Source organism: Electrona antarctica (assembly GCF_951216825.1).
Source record: "Electrona antarctica genome assembly, chromosome: 11".
NCBI lineage: Eukaryota > Metazoa > Chordata > Actinopteri > Myctophiformes > Myctophidae > Electrona > Electrona antarctica.
In genome coordinates, this window is record NC_136792.1 from 12,804,530 (window position 1) to 12,823,292 (window position 18,763).

Here is an 18,763-nt window from a genome sequence, read left to right on the forward strand (position 1 = left end):
AAAAAAGGTTTACAACTACAATCAAGAGTGAGTAGGCGTAGGCCCGGACGGCTCGTGTAGCGGTCCGGGCACCTAGGCTGCCAAGCCTGATGGCGTGTCACGGGTTCGACTCCCGATCCCGACAACCTTTACCGTGTGTCAGACCCCCATCTCTCTCCCCATTTCCTGTCACCATACTGTACATGGGCTTGACATTAACTATTTGAGGCACTTGTCCTGCGGACAACTACATTTCCCATTCACTTTCCCAAAAGTCGGAGCACAAGCACACACAAATGTGTGAATATTTGTGAATATTAGTTGAATATTCTCAGTTTACAAGTTAATATCCCTACAATGTCTGTGCTCTAACATTTCATGTATTCCAAATACAGATCGTTTCTTTCCGCGCACGGTTAGCAGACTGCTAATCCATCATCCGAGTTCATGAATTTGCTGCTGGTTTATACGAAGTGTAATATAACAAAACCGTAGCTCAATTTAAACTTTAGAAAGCTATTTTGTTCCGATCCATATACAGGAGTACTTAGAAGGTTGCTTTATGCATTTGAGTATGTAATTTTATTTTACTAGCAGTGTGAGAGTAAATGCCGACATGGTCAGTCTGCTAAACAGGCGTGGATAGGACCAATCTATTGCTGTGTATTTGGAATAAATGAAATCTATGTAAGATCACAGACATTCTAGGGCTATTACCAATATTGGAAAGGTGATTATTAGGAAAGTCAGACAATAATGCCAGACAATATTGTTGGCTGCTAGGAGCATCACAAAAAAGTGAAACCAAGAGTCACATGTACAATTTTGATGCACTTGTCCGGAAAGATTTATTACTTGTCCCGGACAAGCGGACAAGCCTCAATGTCAAGCCCTGCTGTAGTGTACACTATCCAATAAAGGCAGAAAAAGCCCAACAATATATCTTTAAAAAAAAGAGTGGGTAAGGTTGCGGTTCGTAGTTCAGAGTATAGGTGAATTATTCTGATTCATTACATTTAGATTTAGATTTGATTAATTCAGAAGGCTGAGAGTTTTGTCCTAAACAGGTTTACATAAGAGCAAAAATGACCAACTCATTATGAACACTTCCGTGTCTATTGTATACGTCATCATGTGAAACTATTACAATATGGATTGACCCTGCTGTGGAAAGAAGCACAAAGTGAGTGAAGCCGCCAAACGGCCTATCGTGACTTCTTGGGACAAATGTGATGACTGGAAGGAGTTACACAGAGAGGGAGTACCATTCCAGTCATCCGGTACCGTCCCCGGCACTCCAGGAATGCGGAAGTGCCGATCTCAAACCCAAGACGTAAATGGGTCTGCTAAAAATCTGTTAAAACGACAGAGGGACGCCGCCTAAAGAGGACTTGAGCCACGAGCGAGTGCCGTCATGCCAAGCGCTGCGAAGTCTGCTTCAGCCGACTCAGCACCATTCGAGTTATGTCCCGATAAGGACATAATCTTAACTCATATCCCATCTAGTCAACATGTGATGTGACCCCCCCCCCACCCTTCCAGTCAAACGTTTGACTCCTCGGGATGTCCTGAGGAGTCACCAGTTTGCCGTCTCGGGAGTGAGAATGGGCCGGTGAAGCAGACTGACCAAGGACGATGGCTAACATCTGCGTGGCCTTCTTCTCCTTCTGTTGGGAGATCTTCCTCTTGCTCATGGTGTTGAGAGATATCTGCGTCTTGCCGTTGCCCAGGGCCTGCGTCTGGAAGGCTTTGACCACCACGGCCACCGGCGGCGGGTCTGCCGCCGCCGTCGCCTCCTTGGGCTTGTCCCCGTTTCTTTCCGGCTGGATATTGTTGTGGACGTCCTCGCCGGGCGGGGTCGGGGACGTGGAGGTGGGGCTAGCGTTGGTGGCCTTGGTGGGGATCAGATGCTGATGGCTGGTGGCCGGGGTCTCTCCTATTGCGGCGCCCTGCAACTGCTGCTGCTTCTGGCTGGAGCCACTGTTGTTGGTCTCTTCCACTTCCACCTCCTCCCCTTCATTGGCCACCTCTTTAATAAATATCTGAGAATACAAAACAAATATCGTCGCTGCCGGGCAGAAACCTCTTATCTCCTTTTTTAGTTTAGTTTTTTTCCGTAAATGAATGCCCTACTCACACAAAAGTATTAAAAGTAGCAGATCTACAAGCTCAAAACCTGAGACGATATCAAAGCTCTGACCCAACACATATTACCATATACCTTTGTATTATAAATTATGGTATATGGTAATGTGTGTTATGATTAATAAGGAATATAATATTATAATATTTGTACAGGTCGTTTCGAGGAAGCAATCTGATTGGTTGAAACAGCTTCTAGCCGTTCCTTAAACCAGCGCAAAGGAACACCGTTCTATCACAGAAGTGCATTAATGACGATAAAGAACACCCTCTCGTGTAATATCGCTTAAGTGACATTGTCCTGCATCAGATGATGTATCCCTATCCAATTCGGGTTCTCCATATGCCTCGCCTGCGAAGGCATATGCGCCTTCCAGGGTTGCTGGGAGGGTTGCTTGGGAGTGAGAATCTCTTGCTCCAATAGCCTCTTCCGTTTTTTCTTTCCTTGTTTTTTTATTTTTTGTTTGTTTCGTTTTTTTCTTAACAAATTAAAGGTATATTCAGTGATTTCACTTAATTCAAATATCACTTCTTTTTTGTTTTGTTGTGATAATCCTCCCTACTATAGAGTGTGCTGACCATATAAGGAGTTCCTCCCTGTCCCCAGTTAACCCCTGGGGGTCAAAAAACCTTAGGTTTCATTTTTGGCTAGGTGGCTAGCCTTCATCCAATCAGGATAGAGAGGGGCCTTCTGCCAATCATGATCGAGCGGGGGCGGGCCTTGGTGTGTGTGCTGTTGGCCTGTCGCGTGTCCCCCCCCTGTAGTGCGTGTATGTGGACATCTTGTTACCGGGGCGGACCGGGGGGTTTCCAAATCACCCAATCACTGAATGCTCCTTTAACTTCATGACGGAAAGTTCCGTCAATTAGAATCCAACCAGCAACCGCTATTGGCAGAACGTTACGTCAGATAAGCTTTATTATTGATATCAAACCGGATCACTGATTCTTTTTTTGTTTTTGTTTTTTTGGCTTGGCCTTTCCTTCTTCAGCAATCCTAGACAGGTTTCGTGCACTGCCGTTCACTTCTTGTATACAGACTAAAAAGCTGAATAACTCGAAATCTACAGAGCTCTCCATGGTTTTGACAAAATGTGCGATGTTCGGAGGTCTATTCTGATTATCCGGTGATCTCCATCGGAACATTGGCGTTTTCTAGAGCAAGTATGGACTCATTTTAGCTAGCTAGCATTGATGCTAATTATTTAGCATCTAAACCAGACGTGGATCCAGCGTGCAACACAAGGGGCCAGTGAGGCTATTCAACGTTGAAGCTCTGGGCCCTAGTGGTAGGAGGAGGGACTACAGGCGGACCCGTGGATTCATGACCGGGAAACCCCGTGCAGCTGAGCGCTCGGTTGCACTTCCGCATTTGACCACCAAAATTTGGTGGTCAAATGCGGAAGTAGACGTTCTGAGACGGTACTTCCGGCAGTCTTCCGGGTGCTTCAAAACGCCACGGAGCAACTTCCACTGACATGAATAGCTGGAGGGGCGGAGCTTCGCACCAGTTCAGTCTCTATCCTTTTATATACTCTATGGTGCAACACAGTAAAACGAAGTAGATCCGGGTGGGCAGTCTGCGGTTGCCTCTTGATTCCAGGTTTACAACACTGATGATGTGGCCAAGTTCATGCATCAGTAGATGTTTACTATACTGTTGGACATTGTTAGCTCAGTGTGGTGGAAAATCCGCCGCGTCAACATTTCTCAGGAATTGTGAAATGCATGTGCTGAATAAAACCTCCGTCAAATACAATTAGAAGCGTGATGTATTTTCATGGCTATTTGAAAGCTCAGTATTGTGACATCTAGACTAAACAGGACATGGCCGTGCCTTGATTTATGTTGGCAGTGTTCATTTCATCAGAAAAGCAGCTTAAGAAAAGAGGGGAGAGTGGGGGGAGACAAAAACATGTTTCCTGTGAATTCAAGGTGCCCTGTTAAATATTTAAGGAGAACAAAATGCTTTCCAAAGTTAACCACTTAAGAACTATTAAGCGTTGCACAGGGGGGGAAATAATTACAAAAAAAAACATGAAATGCCTAATTTGAGTTTGTGAGTTTAAAAATGTGAAATGAGTTTTTGAGTTCGTAAAATATAAATAAATAAATACATACAAATACAAAAAACCCCACTAATAATGGTGTGCCAAAAGTAGCAATATACAAATATTCTGTTACAAGTAATAGTCTTACTTGTAACAGACTTGTCTTAAAGGACCACTTCACCACTTTTCAACGTATCTTCATATAAATTATGTCCTCACTAATAATAGGGGCTGTGTGTGGGGGGAACCAAGTTCCGTACAAAATAGGTTGAAAGCTAGTGTTCTGAAAATAAAATAAAAAAATAAAGGAAAAACGCACCACTTTTTTCTTGTTGACAGGAAAGCTGCCGTTAGATTTGACATTCATGGTGCAGAGCCTCACCTCCTCTGGATGAGTGCACTTATCCTGCCGTGAAAGAACAAAGCAGCCATGAACACAGCACAGCACAGTGTCAAAACACACAGCTGTCAAAACTTACCTTGTCAAATGAAACTACAGTCCATTCAGCTTCGTCCGGGAAAAAAACTATGTGGGTGTGCGTGTGCGTGCGTGTGCGTGTGTGTGTGTGTTAAGGCTGTACCCTAGCCCTGTTTTTAGGACTCGAACTTCGGCAGGAATTTTCGAGCGAACATCCGGACCATCCACACACACACACACACACACACACACACACACAGAGAGCGTCACGTGGCTCTGACATGTGCTCCGCGAAAACAGCTGATATGCGAGCTCATCATTCCATAAAAATGAGCCATGAGTTGAATGAGTTCTCAAGCAGCCCCAAAAACATGGTTGTGAGTACCTGTACGACTGTCCATATTTTTTGTCAGACCAAAAATGCTTCCCAATGTCTTTGTAAGCTTGCTGGCAGGCAAGACGAGAGTGTAGCTTGCTCGTTAGCTGTCTCTCGTTCATTAATTTGTTCCACCTGTGTAGGCTACTCTCAGAAGCGCATTGAGTGTGTGTGCGTGTGTGTGTGTCACTGTGTTTGTCTCTTCTGCTGTCATGCAAGACTTTCAAATTATTGTAAACACAACATGAACATAGTACTCTTATTATGCATATCGCATATTTTCGAGTAAAATAATACTAATAATACATTATTTAATATAAAAAACAAAAACAAAAAACGAATAGACGCCTTAACAGACGACGTCACACTGATAAGCAACAGCATGCGTGCGCATAAAGGCAGCAGAAGAACACCACCTCTCATAAGATGCAATGGAAAAGTTCTAACTGCACTCACGTGTAAAAAATGCCCCATCAAACTTTTAGATGCTGTTTTTATCCCAGTGTGGAGGAAGAATGATTAGGATTTTTATTGTGATCTCTCGCCCTTGAAATATATCCATTGGTTTCTGTTGCGTTTGAACAATAATAGCAATTCAAAACCACACATCCAGTCGCTGTCATAAGAACGGGAGGTGCGCTCATGATCACAGCAGCAGAGCCTATTTGTGCAAGGCTGCACGCGCACCTGCAGCCCATCAAGTATAATTTATGCTTCGTCCCGCGATGGTGTCGCGCACGCAGACCTCTACGCTCACAACAGTCGCATCTGCGATGCGATGTGAGCTTGTATATCAGCTGTTCTCTGCGTGCAGTACTGTTGCGCTTTGAAGTATAAATGTCTCCTAGGGTGCATCTCACTAGCCAACACACAAGAGAGATTGAATGGACTGAAACCAGCGCTCCCCAAAACAACAGGTTTGGAGATCTGTTGGGAATTGATTACATGAAACACCCGTGCGCCCAGTCCCAATGTTTGTAAACAAATAATTGGTCTATGGTTCAAGCCCATTAATTAAGATTCGAGTGCCAACCCTAACGAGCGAACGTTCGAACACTGAATGTTCTGGGACAGCCTTAGTGTGTGTTTGTGTGTGTGTGTGTGTGTGTGTGTGTGTGTGTGTGTGTGTGTGTGTGTGTGTGTGTGTGTGTGTGTGTGTGTGTGTGTGTGTGTGTGTGTGTGTGTGTGTGTGTGTGCGAGAGAGAGAGGAGAGAGAGAGAGAGAGAGAGAGATCACAACACGTTGAAATATAATCTATTTTTTAATTGTTCTCTTTTTAATTTAGTTAAAGTGAAAGTGTTAAGTCTGTCTGTGGCTCTAAATATTGAACCAATGAAAAGCATCATCAAGACCTGTTGACTAAGAACATGGGTGCATTAATTGGAACACGATTTTGAAATACATGGACATAAAAGTTTTCCACTTGACAGCGATGATATATAACGATTAGGTTACTAACTCCATTCCATGACAATTGCGAAGTCATTTGTAGTTTTGCAGAGAAACAAAAACAAAAAAAGTCAACCAGGTGCTCAACAGAGATTTAAAAATAAATAAATAAAAAATAAACGAGGCTGACATGGTGCTTCTAGGATAAACAGGAACAAGAGAGAAAAACAATGTTCTTGTTAAAATTATTTCAAATTGACATCCTCTCCTGCCGGGATGTTTTCGTCTTTCTTCATTAAAGTTTTGTTTTTCACCTTGCTTTGCGCTGTACAGTATTTCGCACACGCGCACACACACACACACACACACACACACACACACACACACACACACACACACACACACACACACACACACACACACACACACACACACACACACACACACACACACACACACACACACACACACACAATTATATTTTTTATCATTGTGTAAAATCAATAATCAGTAGAAAGCAGAAAAGGTCATTTGAGGCACGTGAGGATTACTGTATATTGTTGGGTAACAGCCAGCTTGCACACACAGACAGACGTGCTGCTCCACTGGAAATACTGAAATAAATTGTTCTCAAAGGGCAACAGATTATTGTTTTGTAGCATAAATCCCTGTTTCATGCTCCTGAACGCAAACAAACAAAAGATAAAAGAAGCACATTTACATTACTGAATACGTACATTAAACATTCAACATGCTTCAAAAAGTGCTTGAAAGTGCAAACATCTAAGTAGGCACGAGCAGGCATGCAGCAGACACACACAGAAGTATGCATGCGACACAAATGCACGCCCGCACGCACACACATTTTAGAGTATATAATTTGTATGACTATAGCTTTTCATAGTATAGACTGTGCATAACTGTTTTGTTCCCTGGTTGTTCCCCCATGGGTGGCATAAAACATTTGCTGTTCCAGGTCAGTTTCCCCACAGTTCTGCACAGAGCCTATTCATTCTCAATGACCTCCATGAGTCGGATGGCAATGGCACTTCACGGCCACGTGCACCCCGGGTATAGTTGCAATGATGATAAGGTTAACCTTGTGAGACTTGCAAGGGTAATTTAAAAGTGTGTTAATCTTACAACAGAGCACACAGCGTGGGTCTCTCACCTTCAGCACTGCCGCAATGTCAGTCTCGGCGGGCTGACAGGTGCGTAGCTTGGGCTTGGTGTTGACCCTTTTCCGCCGCTTCCTCAGAACCACGTAGATCTGCACGTACACCAGCAGCGTGACGATGAAGGGAACGTAGAAGGACACGATGGACGAGTAGACCACAAAGGCCGGGTTGGCGATCACACACATTGAGTCGTCGCGCGTGGCTGTACAAAACAAATACATAATTATGAAGGTGATGAATTGCACCGTATAGCCTCCATCTGATACATGTATGACAGTTTGCCAGCTGCAGTCTGATTCATTTATCTGATTCATGTTTTACTTCCGCCGCCTCCATCCTGTCAGCATAATCACATACACAAAAAAACACGTAGAGAAATCGTCGCTGTCGGGTGGGAACCTTGCATGTCTTTTCAGGAAATGGGGGAAAAAAACGAACCTGTATTTCCAATGATTGTTCAGTGTAGTTATTTTCAGTGTAGTTATTTTGTCACAAATCCTTGTCAATACTTTTCATCGGTTAAATGTTTATAAACCCACAGACAGACATAACCATTTTAATTACCACTATTTTGAACATGAACTGTAACGGAAACAGACAGTGTGAGTTTTTCTTCGCCTACCTTGACATTACTTGAAAGTAATAATGCACTTTTTGCACAATTGCCCTTGAAAAACGTTGCTAAACCATATAGATGCACTTTTTAGTTTTTACCTTTTACTTTGTTTCTTGTATGTTTGTTTTTATGCCTTGTCCCGTAATGTAATGCAATGTATGTTTTGTGTGGGGACTGCGGATGAAATGTAGCATCATTGCTAATTCAATGTATTTACATTGCATTTTATATTTGTAGTGTTCATGAATATTCTCTGTCCCGTCGAAATAAACAATTGAAGTGAAAGTAAAGCAAAGTAAAAGTGGTTCCCAAACTGGGAGTCGGGTCCCCAAATTATTTTGGGTGGTTCCCAGATAATTAGCTTAATGTACAACATTGTTTTCTCACTCAACAGTAAACAAACCAACATACAGTGTGAGTGCATGTGGGGTATCTGCACATTTCTGTAGTGATATGGACTTTTAAGACCTTTTTTAGTTGACCAAATTGTCAAATATTAACGGTTTCCACTTAGGGTCAGTTCATTAGTTAGTAGGGCGCCAGGTAGACTAAATATTATTCCTCCTTTTTTAGTTATGAGTTCTTCCTCATCTGAGTGTAACCACGTGCAACCGCACAAAGGACTTACACATTAAAATGCAAACCCTTGACACTTATCTATTGGATTTTCAAACAGAAATAGAACAACTCAGTTCACAGTTCATAAACCCCAAAAGTCACCGTTCAAAATGTTTGAAAAAAAAAAATATATATATATATATATATATATATATATATTTCAGAAATTCTGCATTTGCAATTCACAATATCAATCCCTGCACAACCAAGTTCATAAAATAAATAAACAGCGTACCACGGGCTGGTCCGTGAGTGGTTAACAACGATTTGTCCAGATCTAATCGCAATGTGAGAAGAGAGAAATACCACCACTCCGTGCGTGTACTGTACTTAAAAGTACCCAAAGTAGAAAGTACTCTCTATGCAGAATGTCCCATTTCAAGTTTTCAAATGTATACAAAAACATTTTGAAAAAAGCAGATCTACAAGCTCACAATGCGTCATGATGCGACACATTGTGAGCTTGTAGATCGGCTATTTTTAAATGTCTGAAATAGGGCTGAAGTGGTTAATGTATGTTTTAACAAATAATAATAATCAAAATCTACAAAGTAACTATAGTAACTAAAGTTTTCAAATAATTGTAATGGAGTAAAAGTATGTTTGCCTCTGAAATGTATAGTGGAGTAGAAGTGAAAGTACAGACGATTTGATGTACTTAAGTAAAGTAAAAATACCTCAACATTGTACTTAAGTACAGTACTTAAGTAAATGTACTTAGTTACTTTCCACCACTGCTGAATGCATAGTATAGTGGTGTGCGTTAGGGGTGTGCTGAAATATCGATATGGCGATATATATTGATACGTCCTACCGCGATAAATAATCGATATTGATTATTAAAATATTGATATCAGAAAAAACAAAAAACCTTTTTTTTTTTTTTTTTTTTTTTTAGAAATTTGAAATGTTGTTCATAATGAAGTGATGAACAACATGTTTAGAAAAGGAGGTAATGACAGCTAAAATAAAGCAAATCCCACTCAGATTCCACAGCAACCAGAAGTACTGAATTACTGGATGGTGATTTGTCACAGCTTTGTGGGAATACAAAATGCTGCATTTTTTCAGTTCCAAGTATTTTGTAGTTGCAGATATCATGATATATCGTTGATGAAATTTCATACAATATATCGATATATCGCAAATATCGCAATATATCAAATATCGTGATATTATCGTTATCGAGGGCCTAATATCGCGATATATATGGTATCGTGAGGAACCCATATCGTCCCACCCCTAGTGTGCGCGTGCGTGCGTGCGTGCGTGCGTGCGTGAGTGTCTGTACCTGTGTTATTCAGACCAAACAGCAGAGGACACGATATGGCAAACGACAGCACCCACACAACAGATATCATCACCGTGACCCGTCTCCTGGAGCTGTAGCGAGTGTTGTACAGCATCGGCATGGCAACGGCTGTATAGCTGTACAGAGAGAGAGAGAGAGACGGGGAACAAAAATACGTAAAAAAAACAAACAAACAGAGATGAATATCTATTTAATGACCTTCATTCACTGGGAATATGACAAACAGAAGTCCTCGCAGTCATCCCATTCGAGGCTTTATGGCATGACTAATTGATAGAAATGGAAAAGTTATTTTCAAGTGTTTATTTAAAATAAAACTACAGTATCTCTATATTGGTGCTGAACCCTTGTACTGTATGGGTTTTTATTTAAATTATAATGCATATATTCAGTCAGGGTGAGTGCATGAGACAACATTTATTGAGAAATCAACAGCATCTTCATCTCTGTATGAGGAGGGAAGGAAAAATAAAACATAAAAATGGAGATGACAATCTATTTCTATTAATGAGCTTCATTCACTCTGAAAGAATAAACACAAACAGAAATTCTCCATTAGTTCAAGGCTTATCGATAGACAATTTAAGACAAATTAAAGTTAATTGGGGTTGAAGTACGAAGGGTCTTGGTGCTTAACTGTATGAAGTTGTATTCAACCCATTAAAACCGGGAAAGCATCTGTGTCATTTAAAATGTTTACGTTGGCTTGGCTATTCAAAAATAGCAGATACAGAAGCGTTTGACAATTCTTTTTTTGAAAAAGTGCGAGAGTTACTCATTTAGAAGACATTTGTAGAATCGGAGTCAGGTCTCAATGGGTTAAATCAGAGGGGACTGCCCATAAGTCTGACATCTCGTTAGTCCGACCTACGTGGCCGGTTAAGACTGAGGTTAGGGTTAGCGACCTATGTGGCCGGTTAAGACTGAGGTTAGGGTTAGCGACCTATGTGGCCGGTTAAGACTGAGGTTAGGGTTAGCGACCTATGTGGCCGGTTAAGACTGAGGTTAGGGTTAGCGACCTATGTGGCCGGTTAAGACTGAGGTTAGGGTTAGCGACCTATGTGGCCGGTTAAGACTGATGCATGGCCGGTTAAGACTGAGATTAGGGTTAGCAACCTACATGGCCAGTTAAGACTGAGGTCACGGTTAGCCACCTATGTGACTGGTTAAGGCTGCGGTTAGGGTTACGGTTTGGTATACTGTTAGTAATCGGTCGGACTAACAGGATGTCAGAACAAATAAAGGCAATCACATGTCTTGGTAAAGTGTCATATAGGTTTATTGTCTTAAGCACCATTACATGTACGTCCAACAGCACGAAGGGCAAAGTGGGCAGGCCTCATCAGTGCTCAACAACATGTGTTCTGTCCTGCAAACAGAGCCCTGAGGACTCCTTCTTATAGTTCTCCTAACTAGGGTTTATCTCTAAGCCATTGCTGATTACATTTTCGATTCAATGTCGTAATAATCGAGAAGCGACCGCTTTTGAGACTTTCAAGTGGGCCCTGATTGAGAAGGGTTTTGGGAACTGCTTAAAAGAGTAGCTTACCCCAAAAATGACTTATTGTCTATCGATTACACACCACACGAAGCCTTTAATCCATGGAGACCTTTTGTTTTTTGTGGCATTCTTAAGCCAATAATCCGTCTGCTCAGTAGGAGACTCACTTGAGATGGACTGAGGGCTTCATGAGCATTAAGTCACCTTCTCCCTTTAGTGTCTTTTTTCTTCTGCCACTGGTCTCCGGCTCCCTAACCATTTCTGAATCCACTTGCCATTTCAAGGTTCTTGTGATCATATACAGAGCCCTCCATGGCCAGGCACCTGCATATGTGACTCGCTCCACCCATATGTCTCCAGTAGTAGGTCTCTGAGATCCTCATCACAGGGCCTGCTGGGTGTCCCTCGCACGAGACTAAATAATCAGAGTTTTGCCCCTAGACTATGGAACAATCTCCCCCTTGGACATCTAGACTCACCTGTTCAAACAGGCTTTTACAAGCTCTTTGGGATTACAGCTCTTTGTGTTGTGATTTCCTTTAACTCATTTAGTTCATATAGGTTATGGCAGTTGTTTCATTCTTTTGAGCTCCTACATTTGTGAAGCACTTTGTGACTGTCAATGTCTGAGAAAGGTTCTATACAAATGAACTCTACTTACTTACAGAGGGAGACATTTCCAAGTGATAAAAGGCTCAGTGTAGAAAGAAAGGCTAGCGGTAGGGAGCCCTTTTTACCCATGCACTGCCAGCTACTGTAGTTTCATTCCAAATGTTTGTCTAGCCTCTAGCCGACCTGAACTTTACCAAACAATCTCAGAACAAAAACAGCACAGAAGATGTGATCTTGTGCTGTATGTCCACATGTGTTTGAGCCCTCTTAAAACCTCAAAGAAGTCATGATTTCATTTTTGACTTTGAAGAGCATAGTACCGTAATCTTGCTCGACCCTCGTCTCTCTCTCTGTCTCTCTCTCGCAAATCCACGCATACATGCACGCACCCACGCACGCACACCCTAAATACGGCACAGTTAAGAAGCAGGAGTTAAACTATTAATCTGGTGTCTGTGGGGTCAGATGTAGAGTTGCTGGCCGGCTCCATATATGCAAATGTAGGTGATGATCCAGTCTTCTCCATGTATGGATATCCAGGGTTTGATGAGGTCAATGTCATGATCTTCATATATGGAGCATGTCACAAGGTGTGACGGACTGCCTGACATGAAATGTGGCGCGACGGACTGACTGACATGAAATGCAGGTTTTCATAGTAAACTGTGACCTATGGTCGCAACAATAACTGCTTGTGTGTGTGTGTGCGTGTGCATGCGTGCATGCGTGCGTGCGTGCGTGCGTGCGTGGCTTTTGTCATAATTATTTGTCATTAGGTATATTTTGGTTAATTTATTGTCACGTGTTGTACTGTTCCCTGTTGATAATTTTACTTGTTGATGTGTGCTGTAATGTGTGCAAATTGTTGTTCATATGTCCATTGCCAGAAACACAATGAAAGCGTTATTCACAATTACCTGTTCATCAAACATCAAATTATGTACAGTGTGGGTAATGTGATGTAATAGATCAATATTATTGATGCATGGTCTATTCATTCTGGCTGGGGGAGGGGGTTGTTAAAGACCTAGGGAAATGAAAAATGTGTTTTTCACACTTTTATAGCTTATCCGTGGTCATCATATGGGCATACCTATAACAATATATGCCAAAACAATGGGATCATTTCAAGTTGTGTTTATTTTTACATCAAAAGTCCATAAAATCTAAATTGAATTGCTTCCTTTGAACGAAAACGACAAAACGTGCTGCGTGATGACGTGTCGAGTCCTGCATGAATAAAAATGAATCTTGATTTCATTCACTTGGTTCCCAACACCGCTGATGTTGATTAGTAGTTTAGTTTTTAATCTCATTCAAGATGATATCCAGATACTGTATTACTCATTTTAAACTTAATCAGCACACTAAAATTTGTATCTGAAAACATTATAGGTTAGATAGAAAAAGGCCACAAGCTTTGATGCTCTCTGTGACTTGTAAACAAACAAACTGCACACGTGTGCACGCACAGGTTGTTGCTATAGGGTATCACTGTGGTTGCTAGGGTCTAATATGTGGTTGCTAGGGTATAATAGGTGGTTGCTAGGGTCTAATATGTTGTTACTAGGGTCTAATAAGTAAATGGTACATTTATATAGCGCCTTTATCCAAGGCGCTTTACATAGATTGTGCATTACATTCCCGCATTCACACACACATTCAATTTCATACACCGATGGCGGCGGAAACCCTGCAAGGCACCAACCTGCACATCAGGAGCAATTAGGGGTCAGTGTCTTGCTCAAGGACACTTCGACACTAACTCTGGGGGAGCCCGGGTTCGAACAGGCAACCTTACGGTTACCATCCAGCCACTCTACCCCTGAGCCACGGCCGCCCCAATAAGCATTTGCTCCACTGTAGCTAAAGGCATTTCCCCATTGAAATGAAAATTTCATTGAATGAAATTAAAAGTGTAATATCTCTAAAAGTTGGATAGGAGTGTCTTGCTTGGTGTATGCAGGACAGAATTAGACACACTCGACCTGAAAAGTTTGGGAACCCCAGTGTAAGGTACACAGCTACTGTAGCTGGAAGCTTTTCTTCCTTCTTCACACGTACGCCTATTCTAAATGCACATAAAAATGAGCTTAAGGGGGCACCTTGACATTTCGAGTTTGAGTTTACAGTGTACATAGTGATATGGTAAAAAATAAATAACCAACCATTTTAAAATGTCAATGTATCCTTTGCAGTGTGTGTAGAACATTTGCACCCCCCAGCTCTGTTCCGCTTTCCTGGCCAATAATTGTGGGTAGTGTATCAGGAACATAGGAGGTGATAGTTGTGAGTACTGTGCATAATGGAGACAGAATGAAACCCATAATGTAGTGGCAACTAAAAAGTCTAAAAAAGGCACACTTTGACCATACATAATAGCTACAACATTGGTGTTTGTAACAGTAATTGTTAATTTGTTCCAGTGTCCAATGTCCTGTCTATTGCAGGCCACTTCACAGGTTGGGTAAGGGAGTGATCCTATACGCAGAATAGACACAGAAGCAATGTACAAGCATGCCATTTTAGTATATCTAGACCCTCCAGAAAAACGTGATTATGCGATCGCATAATTCATTGCATAATCAGCCAAATGGGGCAGATTATGTGGGGGTAATATATTTATTTTCAAAAAGGGTGCATATTCACCGCAATAATTACATATATCCGTTCAAAATATGAGGGGCTCGCTTGATTTCACAATCCCAGTATTTTTCTGCATAAAGTTTATAAAGTCATCGCCTTGGCCCTTACCCACATTCGCTCACGTTCACACACAGAAGGAAAACAAACCATAGTGGTGCTGTGAAAAGACAGTGCTCCTGTCTGTGTGTGTGCATGTGCGCGTGTCACGCGTGTGTGTGTGTGCATGCATGCATGCATGCATGCATGCACACACAAACTCTGGATGTGAGGGAAGATTAAACAGATTAACCTCTAGTTTATTATTGTTGCAGTTGACATGTAAATAATCGTACCAGTCATAATTCCATTGTGGCTTCTGTAGCCGTCTTTCTATTGCTTGTCTGTGGCGCTGTCTCTTATCTCCGTCTCTGGTAAAATCTATTCCTAAATTCCTAATAGCGTTTGAGCCAGGGGCGCCGGAGCGGGGGGTCAGAAGTGTCTGAACTATTGGGGGATGACTGGTCTATTTATTTAATTATTTATTTTTCCCGACCGGCGGTGGTCTAGCACCAGCGTTTGGCTGCATACGTGCAGTAACTGCAGTAACTCTCAGTCTCAGCTCGATCAAGGTGTCAGACAAGCTAATACACAACAATGTGAGCCAAAATCTTTTACGGAAGGTTCGGACAACTTCGCTGTGTTAGCTGATCTGAGTGAGCGGGAGGGGTTGTCGGGTTGGATCAGGCTTTGAAGATACGGTGGTGCCATACAGTCACTCACTTTGATTTGTGAACATCAAAAGATTTGATGTGAAATCATAGTATCATAACCAGTAAGACGTTAGATGAGGTCAGTGTCGTGATCTTCATATATGGCGATGGCCATATATGGTGGCGTGACGTGTCATGCGGCGTGATATCACGAGGTGTGACCATATATGGAGTTATGATGTCACGAGGCGTGACCATATATGGAGGCGTGACTAACACACATAGATGCAGGTTTTCATAGTAAATGTGACCTACGGTCACCCAAAAAATCTGCCAGGTTCATCCTCCAAGGAGCATGAACACGCTCGGCAGGTTTCATGGCAATCCGACTGTAGAGAAAAGCCCGTAATGGGGTCAGCACAATCAGTATGGGTTCTGGGCACAGAAAGGTGCACAGCACATTCCATGGCAATACAGCCAAAACAGTGAAACAGATACCTTGTTTGGTTGGACAGTCGGTCCCCGCAAACGGGGAATGCAATTACATTACGGAGGATTAAATTATGGTTTACTAAATGACTCAGCAGTGTCTGTGATATCCCTTTGAAGCAAAATGTGGCCTGTGAACCGGCTTCATTCTGTAGGGGTTGCGGTCAACATGAAAGAGGTTGCATCCAATTCCCTACATGACTCTCAGGAGTGACCTTATCAATTAACCTCCACACCATGGCTGACCTTATTAGAGTGGGCTCACTGGGCTGGCTGAGATCTGCAGCTGTGTACCGACTCTGACCCATTGATTTGATTGTAATTTAGTTTCTCAGCCTTGCGGCATGCAGAAAGCCTGTAAACCAGCTATCCGGTTCTTTCTATGGATCTTATTGTTGAACCTATGAATCTATAATTTATTCTGCAGAATATTGATAGAACTAAGCAAGAATAATGTGTGCTATCTCATCATGACATTATCAAGGGTTAAAGCCTGAGGCGCTGAATGAAACCATATAGTTTTTGTGCGCCAGGTTTCTCCCTCAGCCGTGGTTCAGCAAATTCCCTTGAGACGGTGAATGGTACAGACATGACATTTTCACCAATGATTGGAAGTTGTATGCATTACTTACACCACAGAATACAAACCCTGATTGGCTGGTATAATTAAAGGTCAAAATTGTGAACTTTGAATAGTGAGTTTGATTTACGTGCAACAATCATCTATTCTCTCAAGAACTACTAAAGTCTGAACTTGAGTACGGTCCCTCTGTCAGAATCTGTGCTTAGTGAAATATTCTAGTATTCATGATTATGATTTTTGATGTAAAACAAACATGCCATGTTTGCCATTGTTGCCGATAGGCCTATTTCACAGGCCCCTTTCCACGCCCCCTTCCGGTAGATAGTGGTGTCATTTAACATTACCCTTTACACGTTTTTTTCTCTGGAGAATCTAAGTACATTTCCTAATGTAAAAATGTGACAGACCAATATTATTATGAAGCAAACAAGATGGTAAATCAGCTCGAACAGATAGAACAAACCTTACCTTGAGAAAACAAAAGTTGTAGACTTCTTAAATTACCACTAACTCGGAAAGGGGGCGTATTAAGGGGGCGGGGAAATTCTGTGAGATAGGCCTATTGTCGTTGTGGATGCCATTTCTTTGGCCAAATGGTCTGCAATCTGCCTCAGTGACTGTATTGTGTTTATTGTGATGGATGAGGATGGTTGTACAATGTCCTGGCTATCATCGCTATCGGGTGGAAACCTTGTATGTCCAAAACTGTTACTGAGGAAAATGGCCATAATGATATCAGTCCCTGTCTGTTCTGTCTGTTCTGTTGCTATATCCGCCAGTGGTGGAAGAAGTACTCTAATTCTTTACTTAAGTAGAAGTCCTGCGTTCAAGAATGTCCTTGTGCAAATAAGGTATATTGACACAAAATATAATTGAAGTACCGAAACTCTTAATTTTTTAAAACAAATACAGTACTTGAGTAAATGTATAGTTACTTTCCACGACTAAAATATGTAAAATACTGTAAAATACACTGTAAAATATGAGGCTAATTAGCTCAGTGCATACAAAGTCATAAATTAAACACTGCATGCAGCCCACTCTGGCACACACAACATGAAGTACATCCTCAATCCTGACATAATTATCCTGGATATTGTCCCAGTAAAATGGTAAATGGTAAATGGTTCATTTATATAGCGCCTTTATCCAAGGCGCTTTACATAGATTGTGCATTACATTCACCCATTCACACACACATTCATACACCGATGGCGGCGGAAGCCATGCAAGGTAACAACCAGCACATCGGGAGCAATTTGGGGTTCAGTGTCTTGCCCAAGGACACTTCGACATGTAGACAGGAGGAGCCGGGATTCGAACCGCCGACCCATGGATCATTGGACGACCTGCTCTACCTCCTGAGCCACAGCCGCCCTAGTCACGTGCTGTATAGTATATCTGGAGGTGGAGGTGGGGTCCCAGTCACCTGCTGTATAGTATATCTGGAGGTGGAGGGGGGGTCCCAGTCACGTGCTGTATAGTATATCTGGAGGTGGAGGTGGGGTCCCAGTCACGTGCTGTATAGTATATCTGGAGGTGGAGGGGGGGTCCCAGTCACCTGCTGTATAGTATATCTGGAGGTGGAGGTGGGGTCCCAGTCACGTGCTGTATATAGTATATCTGGAGGTGGAGGTGGGGTCCCAGTCACGTGCTGTATAGTATATCTGGAGGTGGGGGTGGGGTCCCAGTCACGTGCTGTATAGTATATCTGGAGGTGGGGGTGGGGTCCCAGTCACGTGCTGTATAGTATATCTGGAGGTGGGGTCCCAGTCACGTGCTGTGTAGTATATCTGGAGGTGGAGGTGGGGTCCCAGTCACGTGCTGTATAGTATATCTGGAGGTGGAGGTGGGGTCCCAGTCACGTGCTGTATAGTATATCTGGAGGTGGAGGTGGGGTCCAGTCACGTGCTGTATAGTATATCTGGAGGAGGAGGCGGGGTCCCAGTCACGTGCTGTATAGTATATCTGGAGGTGGAGGTGGGGTCCCAGTCACGTGCTGTATAGTATATCTGGAGGAGGAGGTGGGGTCCCAGTCACGTGCTGTATAGTATATCTGGAGGTGGAGGTGGGGTCCCAGTCACGTGCTGTATAGTATATCTGGAGGAGGAGGTGGAGTCCCAGTCACGTGCTGTATAGTATATCTGGAGGTGGAGGTGGGGTC

The 18,763-nt window shown here is 42.6% G+C and overlaps 1 protein-coding gene across 4 annotated transcripts in view; it reads right to left on the reverse strand.

The window, feature by feature from the left end:
• The window catches only part of drd2a (dopamine receptor D2a), a 205,444-nt gene that overhangs the window by 3,148 nt on the left and 183,533 nt on the right, over positions 1-18,763 (reverse strand). For all 4 annotated transcript variants that reach the window (XM_079515036.1, XM_079515035.1, XM_079515034.1 and 1 more), the window contains exons 4-7: positions 10,059-10,195; positions 7,527-7,735; positions 4,492-4,578; positions 1,607-2,021 (exon numbers count right to left, since the gene is read on the reverse strand). In XM_079515036.1, coding sequence (XP_079371162.1) covers positions 1,607-2,021; positions 4,492-4,578; positions 7,527-7,735; positions 10,059-10,195 — 848 coding nt within the window. The remainder of the gene's footprint in view (positions 1-1,606; positions 2,022-4,491; positions 4,579-7,526; positions 7,736-10,058; positions 10,196-18,763) is intronic.